Genomic DNA, 15,820 nt, shown 5'->3' with positions numbered 1-15,820 from the left:
CAGGGTCCGAGGGAAAGGCTTGAAGTTGTGTCAGGGAAGGTTTGGGTCTGATATCAGAAAAACGTTCTTTCCCAGAGGACGGCTGGGCACTGGAACAGGCTCCCCAAGGCAGTGCTCACAGCTCCAAGCCTGACAGAGCTCAAGAAGTGCTTGGACAATGCTCTCAGACATGCTGTGACTCTTGCGTTGTCCGGCGCAGGACCACGAGCTGGACTCTGATGATCCATCCTTGTGGGGCCCTTTCGGCATACTCAGTGACTCCGCGGGTCCCCGCACCCCTTCAGAGGCACACGAGCCTGCCGGGTGGTCTCCACTCACCGCCGCCCGCCCTTCCCCTCACAGCCGCTCCCGCGCGGGGGCGGGGCCGCGCCCCCTCCCCGCGCCCTCAGCCCCCGCCGTCACGTGGCCGCCGTGTCACGCCGCCCTCCCGCCCCATCCCGCCCCCGAGTGTCCCGGGGCGCTCGGCGCCGCCGCTCCGCCCTTCGGCAGCGCCGCGGATCGCTCGGTGCGCGGCTCCCGGCACAGCCGCGCCGGCGTAGCGGGACGCGGGCGCTCCATGAGGTGAGGGCGCGGCGCGGGCGGCGGGCGCGGCTCCGCGCGCGCTCGGCGGCGGCGGCGGGCGCCGTGAATGGGGCTTTGTGTGCGGCGCCCACCTGCTCCCGCCTCCGCCGCCCGGCGCGGGGGGCTCCGGGCGCTGCCCCGGCGGAGCCTGGGCGGGGAAACCTCTGAGGGGCGCAGCGGGAGGGAACTTCTCCCTTCTCATCGCCGGGCGCTGCCGGAGCGCCCCGTTTGCCCGGTGTGGGGGAGCGGGGAGCAGCGGGGGGACGCAGCCCGTGAGTCGCTGCCGCTTGACTGTTTATTTTCATTTAGTCTATGGTTTATGTTTCGTTTGCTGAGTTTTGTTTTGTTTTCCTCTCAAGATGCGTGGCGGGCAGTGACAGCTGCCCGCAGGGGTGAGGGACGGCGCGGCCGGTTCGCTGCCCCGCGCCCTGCCCGCCCGCAGAGGGGGCTCCGCGGTCCTCGGCCGAGCGGAGCCGTCCCGGGGTCGGGGGTCCCTGGTAGGGCGCGTCCGGCCAAGCCCCGGCAGCGACTGTGTCGGTCCTGGGGCACCGTGATGGGGATGAAGTCCTCCCCGGAGGAACCCTCGGAGTCCTCACTCCGAGCAGGAGGGTGGTCCTGGCTGTCCCGGGGCTCTCCCCGCGCGTTTGGAGCCCGTGGAGGGCACGGTCCCGCCGGGCTCCGCCGGTCCCCGCTGCCGGCCGCGGATCCGCGTACCCCGCGGGCGCGCAGGGGGCTGCGCCTTCCTATGGCAGCGCAGGCTTAAAAGATCCAGAATTTCTTTTGCTGTTAAAAAAAAAGATTAAGTAGTCTGCTTTAGGAATAGCATCGAATTTAATCGGGAACCTGTGCTTCTAACTTCTAACAGGGCATGTGGAAGATTTATCTTCCTCTTGCACAGCGTTTGGCAGCACAAGCCTTCTGCAGTCTGCTGTTGCCACTTGTGACATTCTTAACTTTCCCCTTGTGAAAAGAGTACGCTTTAACAGCGTTGCAGAATCTCTAATGAATTCTCCCGTTTGCTTCTATAATAAGTATGAATGTGCTTGCTACAGCACTGATATAAAACACTTAGTCTGCTGCTACTTTCGTAGAAGCTGAAGTCTCTTTTTGCCTTTTTCTTTTCTTCTCCTCTACCCTAGCAGGTTGTAGATTAGCTGTGTCATTAAAAAAAAATAAACAGATCAAATGCCAAAAATTACACATACATCATGTTACAAAGGCTTTCTGGTGTCCAGGATTAACTAGGAATAACTGAATTTGTAAATATCTCTCAATGACCTGCTTGGCTCTTGTCTTGGGACACTCATGGAGAGCTGTCAATGAGATTTTATTTACTAATAGAAGAATTGCATAACAGCCATATGAACCAGAGTGAAAGAGCATTTTGAGTAGAACAACACATCGTATGAGCTCAGGGTTCTCTTGATTTGAAGCCAAGCTCAGTGCCAATAAGTCACTGAGCAGTAGCAGACACCCATCCTTCCTCTAAAATATTGGCCCTCTGCTATTCTTTTCCCTTTCCAAAAGTGCATCTGCTAGCAAAGCAATAAAATGCTACCTCCTCCCCTCTATTTCCCTGAAACAAGAGATAGATGGATAACATCAAGTGAAGAAGAGACTAGATGGGAGGCTGCTCATCTCATGAAGTGATGTAAGCATTTCATCACTTGCTTGCCTCATATCTTCCTTTTGTGTTTCTTTTTATATATTCAGTTTTCCTTCTCCCCATCTCTGATGACTTCATGCCTTTTTGCGGGAGAAGCAGTGATTGGAGAAGCATGAAAGCTGGTTCTTGTGTAAGATGTTGGTAATTTCTAAATCCTGCTGCAACAATACCCTAATCACCTTCCTTTTGGGAGTTGATTGTGATCTAGTTCTTTTTGCACAGGGATAGTGCTTGAAATAAATATAGGGGAAAAAACCCAAGGGAAACTAGAAAGATTCAAAGCTTTAGTGCCTTGCTTAATGGCAGGCATAGTAGAGAATTAAAAATTCCGGGGTAGAAGCACAGCAATCCATAGCATCTTCTGGAGTTATAGATCTGAGCAGCTGGCTCCTGCTGTGTGTGTACCCTCTTGCATGTCTGAGAAGCCTGCCCGCTTGCCGGCACTTTTTGGAGCTGCTAAGTGCCTGTGGATGCATACAGGTGATTGAGGTAGTTTGGGCTTTGCTTTCAGAGTTGTCAATCCTGACTGCTCCTTATATTTAGAGTCATCTGATCATGTTCATGTTTCAGGTTCACAGGAAGTAATGCAAACAGGTATAATATAATTGGTAATATGTTAGATCAGAGCTTGTCACTGTCCAGCTGCCAGAGACATGCCAGTCTGCTGAACTCTGGGAGCAGCTGGAGCTCTCCCTGGCACTTTGGACTAGCTGACAGTCCAGGTACTTGCCAAGGACTACAGGAGTGGAAGCACACAGCAATGAAGGAATGCATCCTTCCCTTGTGTTGAGGTCCTGAACAAGGTGGGCAGAAACACCCAGAGGTGATGGTTGTGGCCTGTGCGCTGAACTTGAGATGGTCACATCTTAGGGAGAGCCTCATGGTTAGTGCATTTTCCTGGGGAGTTTTAGGTCTTGATAAGTCCTTCCTCTGCAGGCAGAACTTGCATTTTAGATGAATGCTGTAGTAACTTATGTACATTTTCTAAAGCTGTCATAGTCTTCTTTTGGTTTTCTGCCTAGAAGCCATTGCCAGTGCTGAAAATACTGTAAAACAAGATGAGTCTTATTTTTTCCCCCTCCCACATGAATCTGTTGGTAGAGGAGAGAGAAAGCCAAATTTGTTCAGTCATGACAACACGAAAAGAATTTGTGTGCTGATCTGCCTGTGCCTCTGTAACTTCAAGGAGTTGAGCATGTTCCATTTCTTTTCTCATAACTTTTGAGAGGCAGGGAGCTACTGTTAGTTCTTGCAGATGTCTGACTTCCCAAAGGCACTTTGGAACACCCTGAATTATCTCTTCAGAGTTTTCACTCTTGAGTGCTTCTGAGGACCTTGTTTACAACTACTTGCCTGAGACACCAGCATGTTAACTCTAAGCGATATGTGAAGATTCCTAAGTCTATGAAGGCTGGGAGAAATATCTTAAACACTGTATCTTCTTCAATATTGATACAGCACCTAGTGCTGCTGCTATTGAGTATGATGTTCAAAAACCTGAATATAATAAAAAAAAATCACTTAATTATCATTAAGATCACAGAATGGCTGAGGTTTGAAGGAGCTTCTGGTGATCATCTAATCCAACCCCTCTGCCAAAGCAGGTTCAGCTAGAGCAGGTTGCACAAGATCGTGATCAGGAAGGTTTTGAATATTTCCAGAAAAGGAGATTCCATAGCCTCTCAGGGCAGCCTGTCCCAGTGCTGTCACCCTCAAAGTAAAGTTCTTCCTCATATTCAGGTGAAATTTCACATTTTTCTGTTTATGCTTCTGTTGTTGCCCCTTGTTCTCTCACCAAGTATGCCTGAAATTTGTCTGACCCCATCCTCCTGACACACATCTTTAAAATATTTGTAAGCATTGATAAGATCCCCTCTAAATCATCTGTTCTCCAGGCCGGACAAACTGATCTTTGTCAGCCTATCCTCGTGAGAGAGAAGCTCCAGTTCCCTAACCCTCTGTGTCCCTCCACTGGACCCTCTGCAGAAGTTCCTTGCCTTCCTTGAGCTAGGGAGCCTGGAATTGGACACAGCACTCCAGAGCAGAGCAGAAGAACCTCCTTCAGTGTGGTGTCCACACTATTCCCAAAGCACCCCAAAATACCATTGGAATTCTTGGCCATAAGGACATACTGCTGGCTCACATTTAACTTGTGCACCAGGACTCCAGGTCCTTGTGGACAGAGCTGGATTTCAGCAGGCTCACCCCTAACCTGTGCTGGTCCCTGAGCTGCAGCACCCCACACTTGCCTTTGTTAACTTCATGAGGTTCCTGTCTGCCCAGCTTTCTAGGCTGCCCAGATGTCATTGAATGGCAGCATAGATACCATTCCACAAATATCATTTACCAAATGTGGGTGTTAATCTTGCTGAGGTCCTGCTAGTTTGTAGCACTGAGAGTCTTCTAAAATAGAAAAGATCTGAATTTTTAGTCCTTTTTATTGAAGATTGAAACCATATTAAACTCTCAATTTTTGAATGTTAAAAATGATGCTCAGTTTTCATCAGCTGAAGTATTTACCCAAGGACTTGGTAGCTGAGAAGGGGAGCTGTGTTACCAGCACAGTCTCTGAAGGTATTTCTAGATTAAAGCAGATTCTAGTAGGACGCCCTTCCAAGGTGTTTATGGGAATGGGGCTTGTCAAGCGTCTTAGGTAAATTGCTTTGATATCCCTGTCTTTCTAATTTCACCCCTAATAGGTGACTGCTCTGCCTTAGGCTGTTTCAGAATTTTAATCCATAAAGTCATGGATGTATCTCTTCATAGATTCAATGTTGCAACTGTACAGTTTGTTGTGTTTGATGATTCTGAAGAACATCAAGTTGAATGGGTGATAACAAAATACTAGGAAGGAAGTATAAACAAGTACTAGCTGTTGTTAGCCGTGTAGGTTTCTCATTTAAGAACTGACATTTCAGAAGTGGGACTCCAAGGCTTTTTTCTCTATTGCTAATTGCAGCTAGATTCTTTATTTCCAATCTCATTCAGTTGAGCTGAATAATGAACACAGAAAAGTCTTCAGGACTGCACCATATCTTATTTATAATCAAACTAAAGAAGATAGTCTCGAAATAAAGGGCCGTGCAAGGGTGTGTGTGTGCTTTTGTTTTAGCGACAGGAAAATTGAAGGCAGAGAAGGAGCATCAGAATGTCCCAGTTCATGGAAGAAGTCTTGTCTTTTTTGTTGTGCCTGGATGTTGATAGACACTTCCAGACAAAAGAATGAGAGTGGGACTGGAATAAAATCATGTGTAAGGAGTGAACAACAAATTTACCTGGACTTAATTTAAGTTAGAGTTTTGCCCAGAGTACTGTGTAGTATGCCAAGTAAACAAACCAAGGCAATGTCACATTTTGAATTTTCTACAACCTGCTCCTGTTCATTGTGTGTAAAGGCCTTGTTGGTGCTAGTTTTCTTCTGGCTGTCTAGAGCTGCATTTGAATACACTGTGTAAACAAACTGCTTGTATCCCCAGACTGACCATCTTGCCTGGGTTTATATTGTGTGTATGGCATCCTCAGAGGCTGGTACTGCTTCAGCTGAATCCATTAAAAGAAAATTCAACATTTGCAAATTCTGAATATCAAAGGAAGTAAGAGTAAAGAGTTGGTACAAAGTGTCCTGGAGAGAGGAGCGATAGCTGTAGATTTGTTAGTGTTGTATCAGCTATGGCGCTCTAACTTCTGGACTCAGATGCTTAAATTTGTACGGTTCAGCACATCCTTGCCAGTGATTTGTGAGCAGATAGAGGGAATGCACTAGGTTACCCAATGCCCTTGCTATCTCTGATGTCGGATTCTGTTTAGAGTGGGATTAACTGTATATAAATCACTCCCACTCTTGTGTAGTGCTTGGGCTTCTCAGTGCATTTTTCAGTGTGTTTTCATTAGTAAGTAATAGTAGATTAACCAAGCCAAGAATTATTTGTCTTTATAGGTAACACTGAGTTTATAAAATTCTGTTCCATTTGTCTTTTCCTATGATAGCAGGGTGGGTTACTCAAGATGGAAAAACTGAGTTGTGCTGATAAAGAGCAGGGAAATGTTCCTGTAGCTTTTGGTCGCATCATACATACTTCTCTGATTTGGCCTGAGAAATGGAAGAATATGCTCAGCTGGATGGAAATAGGAAGTAGTCAGAGGAGGTGGAGTGTTGGGTGGATTATTGTTTTTTAGGACAGAGTGGGCTTGCTGTATTTATGTGGGAGCAGCCAGAGAGGCTGAGCAATGGCTAATGCCTCCAGGCGGGACTGTGTCTTTGGCCACGCTAAGGAGCAGCTTGGGTTGGAGCACATTCTTGGTGTTGTGTAGGTCAGGGAAGCTCAGGGATGTGAAGCATTTGTGAAGTTGGATGCTGAAGGTGATCAGCAGAAGGGATGCGTTAGCGTGGATGCCTCTGGCAGCTTTGCAGTGCTGGCTGCTGCTAGGCTGTGCTTCTGGGTCAGAGCTGGGCTTGTGGTTTAGAAAGTGATCATCCAGAGGGTAAATGATGGTGCGCTTTGGGGGAAGATGCTTCTGGGGCCCCTTATTTTCCCTGTGAGAGTAGGTGTAGTCGCACAAAGGAGGATGTAAGTGTGTAGCAGCAGGAGAACTCTTCCACACTCCAGACTCTTTTTTCGTTTCCCCCACACCTCCACGTGTGTTGCCAGATCTTGCCTAGAGTCTGTAAATCTTTACTGTAACCTTTCAAGGTTGAAAAAGTGTTTTTGGAGTGTTTTTGGGAGGGGAAGGGGAAATTAGTTGAAACATTAGTCATGCTTTACTGTGAAAGACCTCTGTGTGAGATGGAGGCTTCTCAGGGTGTTCTGAAAGAGGTGTAAGATTTTTGAGACCTAAATTAATTGAATTCAGCATTTATCAGTGAGGAGTGACTCATTAGTATGAACACTGTGTGTAATATAAGGTTTTACTGTAAACTTTAAGTCCTGCTTAGGGAAACTAAGTCTTTTCCTTGTTGCATCACTGGATTTTGGCCCCCTCAAGGAGTTAATTGTAACATTGTTTGAAAGGCCTTGCTCTGATTTTAATGCAATTTATTGAAATGGAAAAAAATGTCAGTGTTGTTGTTCACTGTGGATTGCACAAATCTCACTATAAATCAGCGGGGAAGATTATCCTAATCTGTTTCCTACATTTAAACCTAAATATTGCATTGTGTATTAAAGCACAATTGCAATGAAATTATTGAGGCCAAAGATTGCCACCACTTCAATGTCTCTTGTTCTAGCTAGATAGGTTTACCACCTACCTAAAGATGTTTTTTGTGGCTTGTATTCCTCAGGGCTGTTTCTTGACATTAAGCTAAAGGAAGATAGAGGACCAGATATTTAATTTTGGAGATAATGGTTAAAAGCACGTGATCAGCATTAGCTGTTGAGAATCCCTGGAGTTAAGCACTTATCTGCTGCTAACTTGCTGCAGCTATAAAATGACAGCACTCAGTATTTATTACCACATTCATTCTGAAAGCAGAGAAATGCCACTATTAGTAGAGATTGCTTCTTGTAAATACCTGTGATTCATTGCAGAAATATTGTTTTGAAGTGTCTTGATGCTCCCTGGTGAATTTCTAGTAGTCACTTCCTATCTTGTAAAACAGGAGAGTAATTTTAGTGGCGCTTCCTTTATCCCCCCTCGGGCAAGTGAACAGTTGTCATAAAGCTCCACCGAATCAGGATGCTGACCTCCTTTTCCATCAATTCCAATAATTACACCCTTTGAGAGGGGTCTTCCTCCTTTAAACAGTGACAAGAAAAGGCAGCCCTCACCACTTCATGCATTTTTATCTCTACAGTGGAAGGATTATGGGCATTATGATGCACAAACTGTAATCTGAATGTTTGTGTTTAACTATATCATATGGAAAAAATACAGATGTGAAAAGCACACTAAGCTTGGGAATGCTGTTTTAGTGTTCTTGAGCATGCTTTTTTAATTATGCTGAGGATTTGAGTTTGACATTCAGTGTATAAAATGTGCTTTTTCCTTTCTCACAAGAGGAAGAGTAATGTATTAGGAGTGCTTGCAAAACTTGTTAATTAGACTCTCCTACAGGTTCCTCAGAGGAGAGGGTCCAGCTTTGCAGCTGCTCCGTGTACCTACAAGGAGTTTTCATCTCTCCCACAGCCTTGTAGTTGAGCACTTTGTCTTCCTTGGGAGCTATAATAAATCTTCTGTCCATAGGAGCCAAAAATGCTGAGAGGGTGGGAAGGGGTAAGACAGCCTACAGCAGACAACTCTTTGGCAATCTGTATGTGAGGAAAGATTTCTTGTTTTCAATTCCCTGTGCACGGGATTTATATATACTTCATTAACCAGTCCAATTAAGCAGTTTACTTTTTTTAGTCAAAGTATATTTAAGTTATAAAATATGAAGTCCTGTTAAGTTTTGCGTTTTCAGGGAAATTGTATAATGTTTCATGCCTTTAAAGTTCCTTTACATTGTTCTTTTTTTTTTTTTTTTTCATAAAATTTGAGGGTTGTTTGGTTTGGTTTGATTTGTTGGGTTTTTTTGTTTTTTTTTTTTGCTGGTGTGGTATGTAAAGAAAGCCAGGTGAGTAATGGAATTTGTCTTGTCTGTACCCTGACATTTGCAGTTCTCATCATCCTTGATGTTACTGGAGGATAATTTAGATGATTATTGGGCTCTTGCTGAGGTTCAGGCTGCTTTCCAGTGCGGGTTATGACAGCTGTAATTTAAAAACTTTCTCAAAAGTTTGGGTAGGTGTAGCAGAAACAAAGTGGTATGCTTCTCTCAAAGCAATCTGAAATAATTCCTTTTTATTTGATTCTTCAGTTATTATATTTTAAATTTTTTTTTACTATTTTACAAATACTCCTTTCCATCCAGGAAAAAGCTAAGAAATTTTCACCTAGGTCAGGCAGTGAAAAGGTTCTGCAAAATCTATTTTCCTTTTTTCTTTTTGCCTACTACAGAATTAAACAAAATACCACAAACCCATTCTCCTTGTGATTAAATGCAAGAATTTTGAATGAAACCCCTTATTCATATACCTGGATGCAGTCAGGGATCTGACATGACTTGAAAATGACTGCATAATTAGAGTAATTTAATTCAATTTAATGATTTTTTAACAACTTGCAGAATTAGCCCATTCAGATTACCTACTGCTACCTACTGAAAAGGTGTAGCCTGTGGGAAATGTGTTTGTATGTATTTAATATATGGGATTTTTGTTTGTTTGTTTGGGCTTTTTTTTTTAAGAAATGTACTTGAGTTTTGAGTTTGTCTAAAATCACTCTCAGATAAGTATGGGGTTGAACTAAATAACATGTTTACTTAGCACTGATTGCAATTCCTGAATGGTAGTTAGGGTTGTATTTTGTGGAAGCATTCATATGCATATATATTCCACTAACAGTGTGCTGTGTAGTTGGATTTTTAAAACTCATGGTAGAGTTATCATGTAGAGCATAGCAACTTGCCTTTAATAATGAGATGTACTTTTATGAAATAGCTGAATCTCACTTTGGTTATCAAACTGTAATCTACTCTTTCTGAAGAGTGATGTGAAACATACTGACCCTGCATAACCTATTTGATTTTGTGCTTCAGTCCCTATTTCAGTTATTTATTTATTTATCTGACTAGACTTGTAAAACTTTTTCTACTTTTTTTTTCCTAGGGTGGAGAGAGGAAGTTTATACAGCTGAACATCCTTAACTTTAAACTGTTCCTTCAGAAAGAATTTGTATAGCAGCTAAAACTTGTAGATGAAAGCAACTATTTCAGTAACTGTACTGTAAAACTAGAAATGTGGAAAATTTTTATCTAGATGCATTTGCCAATCCAGATGTTGCTCTCTCATTATGATTTTCTGCTGTGCTCTACGAAAAAGCACATTGCCATGCTGCTTTAATGTGCTTTCACCATTATGTTGGCTTGACAACGTGTGGCATCATTGAAGTTTTCTGTAGGAAACTTTGCTCTAGACACCCACTTTCCTCTGTGAAGTTTGCAGCTTGTCCGTTAGGTTAGTTTTGTATGTTTGTTCAACTGCTGCTTTCCTTCATGTGGAAGGGAGGAAGGGGGAACACGACTGTGATAATGCACTGCCAAGTTTCAAGCAGCTATGGCTCTTAAAAACCCACATACAGTTCCCCCCTTACGGGGAAGAATCCAAAACAATTCTTCCAGCAATAACCTCTGTCTTGTTCAGATGATTCTGTCTGCTGTGTTGTGTCAAGCTGTCCTAGTATGTGTCCAGCAAGGTAGAAGTACAATTTAGAGTTTGGTTAGTGGTTGTACTTGTGCATAGAATAATGGTGATACTTCTGCTACCCAGTGCAGACCCATGGTGGTAGGATGGCAGCGTTTTAATGAATGACTTTGCATGCTTAATTATGATTTTGCATAATCCATTATTACAAATGGCTGTCCTGGTGATAATGGGCAGTGGTCAGATGAATCTGTTCATGTATGAACCTGTTGCTGATCTCATTATGTGGAGGTGTAGTTAATATAACATGATATACAGCTTAGGTTTTGATGAACATTTGTTCTGTTGTTCAGCGGTCAGATTTAGGCTTATTTCTAAGTTTAGAGATACAGTTAGAAAGGTTCCCTTAAGTGACTGTTAATCTTTTTTAGAGCTTGAGGGCTAAATCCTCAAAGACTGATAGGGGTATGCAAATTCAATTGTGACTTGCCTGCCAGTGAACTGAATGGTATCAAGTTGGAATCTTTCTTTCTTTCTTTTTTGTTCAGATATTGAAGAAGAATAGAAAGCTCCTCAAAGGTTTGGAAGGTTGAATGTGATCAGCATGAAGAGCTTAAAAGCAAAGTTCAGGAAGAGTGACGTAAGTACTTCTGCTATGTTTGACTGCTGGTTTTCATGCTGGAAACAAGTTCTTCACTCCCACCTTGATAAGCTTGTAGGTTAATGAATTACAGAGAAGAAAGCACAAAGGCAACAGCTGAGTACAGTATGCAGTAGGCTGTTTCTATTTGTAGAGCCATTATCTGTTATGCAAATTAACAGTTTTACCACTTTGGTCCCCATAGCTGAATCATACACGTCTGTGGGGTCTGCAGCACTTCTGTTAGATTGTGCTAGTGCCCAGATTGGAACTTTGTTCTAGTTTTAGGGCTAAGCCTCATAAGGACTTTACTACCCAATCATATTTCTGTTTAAACCTAATACAGTTCTTATCAACATTTGAGTGCTTAACTAATGTCTCCCCAGTCTTTGGCAGGGTTTCTTTCTCAGCAAGAATACAGGAACCAGCTCAGCAATTAGGGCAGCTGTGGTTTATCAGTTCTAGTACGACAGGAGGGGTGGATGTGAGGCTTGAGCAGTGGGGAAGGAAGACATAAATGTGGACTTTCTCAGAAGAATCTCCAGAACAGCATTTAGAGAGACATTAGGCTGCACAAAATCTTGCATGTTGTAGAAGTATTGGTGGATACCCAAACTTTGACATATATAGTAAGCAATACTTCCCTTGGAGCAGTGGAACTAGACAGTCTAGTCCTGTTCTTGTCCTACTACTCATCCTAGGTTTTTGTGTCACTAGTAAGAAGTCTGTGAAATAGGTGAGTTTATTTAACCGACTTTCCAGATGTCGTGTGGAATTTGTAACAGATATTCATGATCCGTGGAGAATGTAGTGTTTCATTCTTCATCTTAATTTTCTTGTGCCCTTTTGAAAGAGGTGATGTATTGTTTGTCATTGCTGGATTTGCCTGGGGTCCTGGGGCAGCCGTGTTGGATGAAGATGCTTACATGTGAAAATGGAGTGTCTTAAGAAGCTTTGGTGCTCCTGAGTAAAGTTACACAGTGCACTCAGCGTGTGTTTTGAGGTAAAGATGGTCTTACAGCACACCATTAGAGTAATGTGTCTTCAGCCAGCCTGTATTGCACATCAGTAGCAGAAGAAGGTAGAGTTGCTGTTATGGTGCGACCTGCAGACGTGCTGGCTACTGCTCAGAAAGAATTTTGGGCTGTGGATTAGCATTTGGTGCAGCTGCTGAATTGGTGTCCTTAAGCAGCACTGGTGGATGGTTTGCTCCTTCAGTTTAGCAAGAGGCATTTCTTAAAAGACTGCCTCTATAAGCAAAAATGAACCTTTGCTGTCTAGAATATCTAGAATATTCCAGAAATATTTTAATTTTGGGTGCAGAGGGAAGCACTTTTCACTACTTAAGCAGTATTTGATTTTGCTGGTCACCAGATTGAATCAGCCAGTGGCACAGTGTCTTGTGCCACTTCACAACAAATGAAAATAATATCACAAATCTCTGGTGTCCCATCTCACTGAACTTGCCTTTCAGTTTAGAACTGCTAGAGTTCTGTGGTCAGACTTTTTTGCTCCTGTTCCAATGAGCAGCAGCAATTGCTGTGTTGAGTTCACCCACACCACTAAAACTTTTAATAGGCATCTGCTTGGGTCATGAGAGCGGTCTGCTGGCTAATACATGAACACACTTGGAAGTTAGGTGTGCCCATGTGTTAGGATGACTTCATCCACACTTTAACGCTGCTTGGCTGGGCTGCTGCTCTAGAGCAAAGGCTAAGTGACACGTGTGATGAAACCAGACCTTGCTGTAGGAGTTCAGCCACTGTCATAAATTGCGCTGGTTCACTTATTCCTCACTTATCTAGCCCTGATAACTGGTGTATGCCTCTCCCCAAAATCAAGGGCAGTCTGAATGTAATTGCTGTTTTGATACTACTGCTGTCTACTGGCTGGAGACAAGGTTGACCGCAAAGGATTTTTCAGATACCTAAAATTTAGATATGCATCTCTAAGAACACAACAGTCTAAATCCATGACAATCTGGTTTCCTCTGTTTTGAAGCCAAGCCTTAAGGGCATAATTCAAGGCAACCAACAGGAGCTGTCCTATATTTTGTGCAAGATAAGCAAGGAAAATTCTCTTCAGTTTCCAGAAGCTGCTCTTAGTTACAGTTTTTGAGGGGGAGAAAAAGGATGTCTTTTTAATGGGAAGTAGTTGGTTGTATTTTGTCTCAGTTTATAAGATATGGTAATTTCTCTTGGATTGGGGATGAGGGTAAAGTTAGAAGGGTGGGAGTGAGTTTTCTCATTGCTCTCTAAAAGAAATCTTTAATGTATTGTGTTTTAGAACTGAAGATATCTTAGGGTAAGGAAGAGTACCCTTGTCTTAATATCATTGTTAGCATTAAAAAATAGGGAGTGGGATGAGTAGGAGGTAAGTCTTCAAGATGTGCATGAGAAACAGGAATTGCAAACACTTCTCCAGCAGTAGGGCTGACAACATAAAACTCTCTACTGGAATGAAGACCACAAAGGAAATTTTGCTGATGTATTGAAGCTCTCTAGTCTTTCCTGCAGTGGTTGAATTAAAAATGAGTATAACTGCTGATATTCAAGTATATTTCTTGGTATCCCTGCCAGAAGGCATTGCTTTGGTGCTCAAATGATGCCAGTCTTGATGCTTGTGAAAGAAATGACCCTGCTCCCTCTTTTTCCATGTCTGCTCTTCTCATTTTGAGGGTATCTGACCCTGCATTGAGCTAGGTCAAGGACAAGAAGTGATGGGAAAATACTTTATGGGGTGAGTGTCAGATGAGTAACTCTGTGCTCTGTGTTACTGTAGGATCAGCCTTGGGAGAAATTGTGGAAGTAGGAGGAACTGCAGGACATCCCTTTCTCCAATTGTTGCTTGGTTTAGTTCCATTGTCAGGTCACACCCTGAGAATACTGGCGCAGAAAGCACAAGGGTGGGCATGCCAGCAGAGGAGTTGCAGGAATACACAAGTAAATAAGGCTGCTAATTTAAATATTTAGCAGGATTGATATAGTCCACAGCTGAGAGATGACAGTATGACTCATAGATGAAGGGAGACTCCTCACTTCATGCTTTTGCTGTATCCCTGTATTTCACCTGATTTACTGTTTGTGAATCCAGCCCCATTAACTGGAGAATCCTTTGTCCTTGACACACTTAATCGCTGTGAAATCCTTCCTGGGGGTGACTGTTGCCATGTGAACACGTGTGTTTGGAGAGAAGGAATGAGATTTATCGCTCTGTCACAAATGACTATTGTCAAAGCATGATGTGTAGTCACAGGAGGATGCTTGTAGACTGGGAATCTGTGAACAGGGTGCCTGGGTGGGAGCAAATGCCAAGACTGGAAGCTAAGCAGTGATTGTGCACGCTTAAAGAATGTGTAGACAACAGAAACCACAATTATGTCTTGACAAAGCAGCAAGTCTCTTCTGTCTGAGAAGCTGTATTTTCTCTACTCTCCTCATCTCTTGCTTCTCATTATCAAACTCAAAACCTACCATTAAACACATAAAAGCTAAAGGGATGGCCATTTTAATTGTTGCTGGAGGCTATCACATGTAACGCTTGAAAAGGTTGCCATAGTAATAGCAGGAGCTATCACTTCAGACCTGAATTTGTTTATACAGAGTCCATAGTTTATTCACACAGTGGAGAATGAATGTCTCTGCCCGATAAGAGAGAAGTTCTTCATAGTTTCTGCTTAGAAAAACAAATTTTGAAAAATTACTATTAAAATATTACTGATGTCTTCTTAGGCCTCTAATATTGGAGATTGTAGTGTTTTCTGTAGTAACTAGTCAGTTTGTGGCCTGACTTCAAAAGTGTCTAGAACCTTAAACAGTGGAAAAGTGGATTTTCATATGTGTGAAGATTTAGCCTGTCTAAACATGTTTTGCCTGTTTCTTAAATATGACAAGGTGCTCATCAACATTTTCAGGCACCTACACATATTTAAGTATCTAGCTCTTGATACTAGGATGATGTAAGTACATAAGTGGTTTATTCAGGTAGACTGGCTTTTAACCATGTTCGTGGTTACTCTAGAAAAGGCATATTGTGTGAAGGCTCTGATGGTTTGGATTGTTTTCACTGTCTTAAGTGTGTGGGCAAAAGCTGAAAAGCTTTAGGACCCTTTTCTGTGAGTATTGAAGATCATCTGAAAAACACATACTGCAATTTGACAGAAATCAGTTTTCTTCTAAAAAGCTATCTTGTTGAATGGACAAGAAGATTTGTTTCCAAATACCCTCAATAATAATAATTAAAATTGTAGAGTGTTCTTTAACATTGAAAATTGACTGTGCAGTTCTCCAGAAATGTAGTTAATGTCAGAAGCAGATCCGAGACAGGCTGGGATTCCCCAATGCTAATTAGCAGCTTTAACTTCTGGTATTTCTGGAAATGCCTGTATGTTGTACTATTTATTACATGGGTGTTGAGAAGTTTGTAGTTCTAATGAAAATTTCTGCTTTTTGGCCTTTACTGTAGTCATTGTTCCATAAATCTCAAAATGATGAAGTTAGGTATGTTGTAGTGTAAAATCTTAGTCTTAACACTATGCTAATTAAATCTTGGCATTTCTTTTTAATGCCAAATGTTTGAAGTAGTGAGTTTACATTTAGCAATTTTAAAAGTATAAAAAGCTAACCTGCTTGGGTGTTTGGAATGGAAAGACTGCTGGGTTACATTCAATTAAAATCTGTGTTCTTGTGTGTTCTGGGCTGAATGTGTGGGAGAACAAAACTTGGGTGGGGCAACTTGAAAAGTAATAAAGCAGGATCTCCTGCAAACAGCTAT

General features: G+C 42.8%; 1 protein-coding gene across 1 annotated transcript in view; it reads left to right on the top strand.

The window, feature by feature from the left end:
• Nucleotides 1-472: 472 nt before the first annotated feature.
• RAI14 (retinoic acid induced 14) overlaps nucleotides 473-15,820 on the top strand; it is an 85,366-nt gene continuing 70,018 nt past the window's right edge. Inside the window, exons 1-2 of the mRNA XM_054283380.1 lie at nucleotides 473-561; nucleotides 10,956-11,047. Coding sequence (XP_054139355.1) covers nucleotides 11,012-11,047 — 36 coding nt within the window. The 5' untranslated portion in view covers nucleotides 473-561; nucleotides 10,956-11,011. The remainder of the gene's footprint in view (nucleotides 562-10,955; nucleotides 11,048-15,820) is intronic.

Source organism: Melozone crissalis, unplaced genomic scaffold (assembly GCF_028551555.1).
Source record: "Melozone crissalis strain CALT ecotype California unplaced genomic scaffold, PUWL_Pcris_2 ptg000036l_1, whole genome shotgun sequence".
Lineage (NCBI taxonomy): Eukaryota > Metazoa > Chordata > Aves > Passeriformes > Passerellidae > Melozone > Melozone crissalis.
Note: the sequence above shows the minus strand (reverse complement) of the source record. Positions and strands in the feature narration are given on the sequence as shown.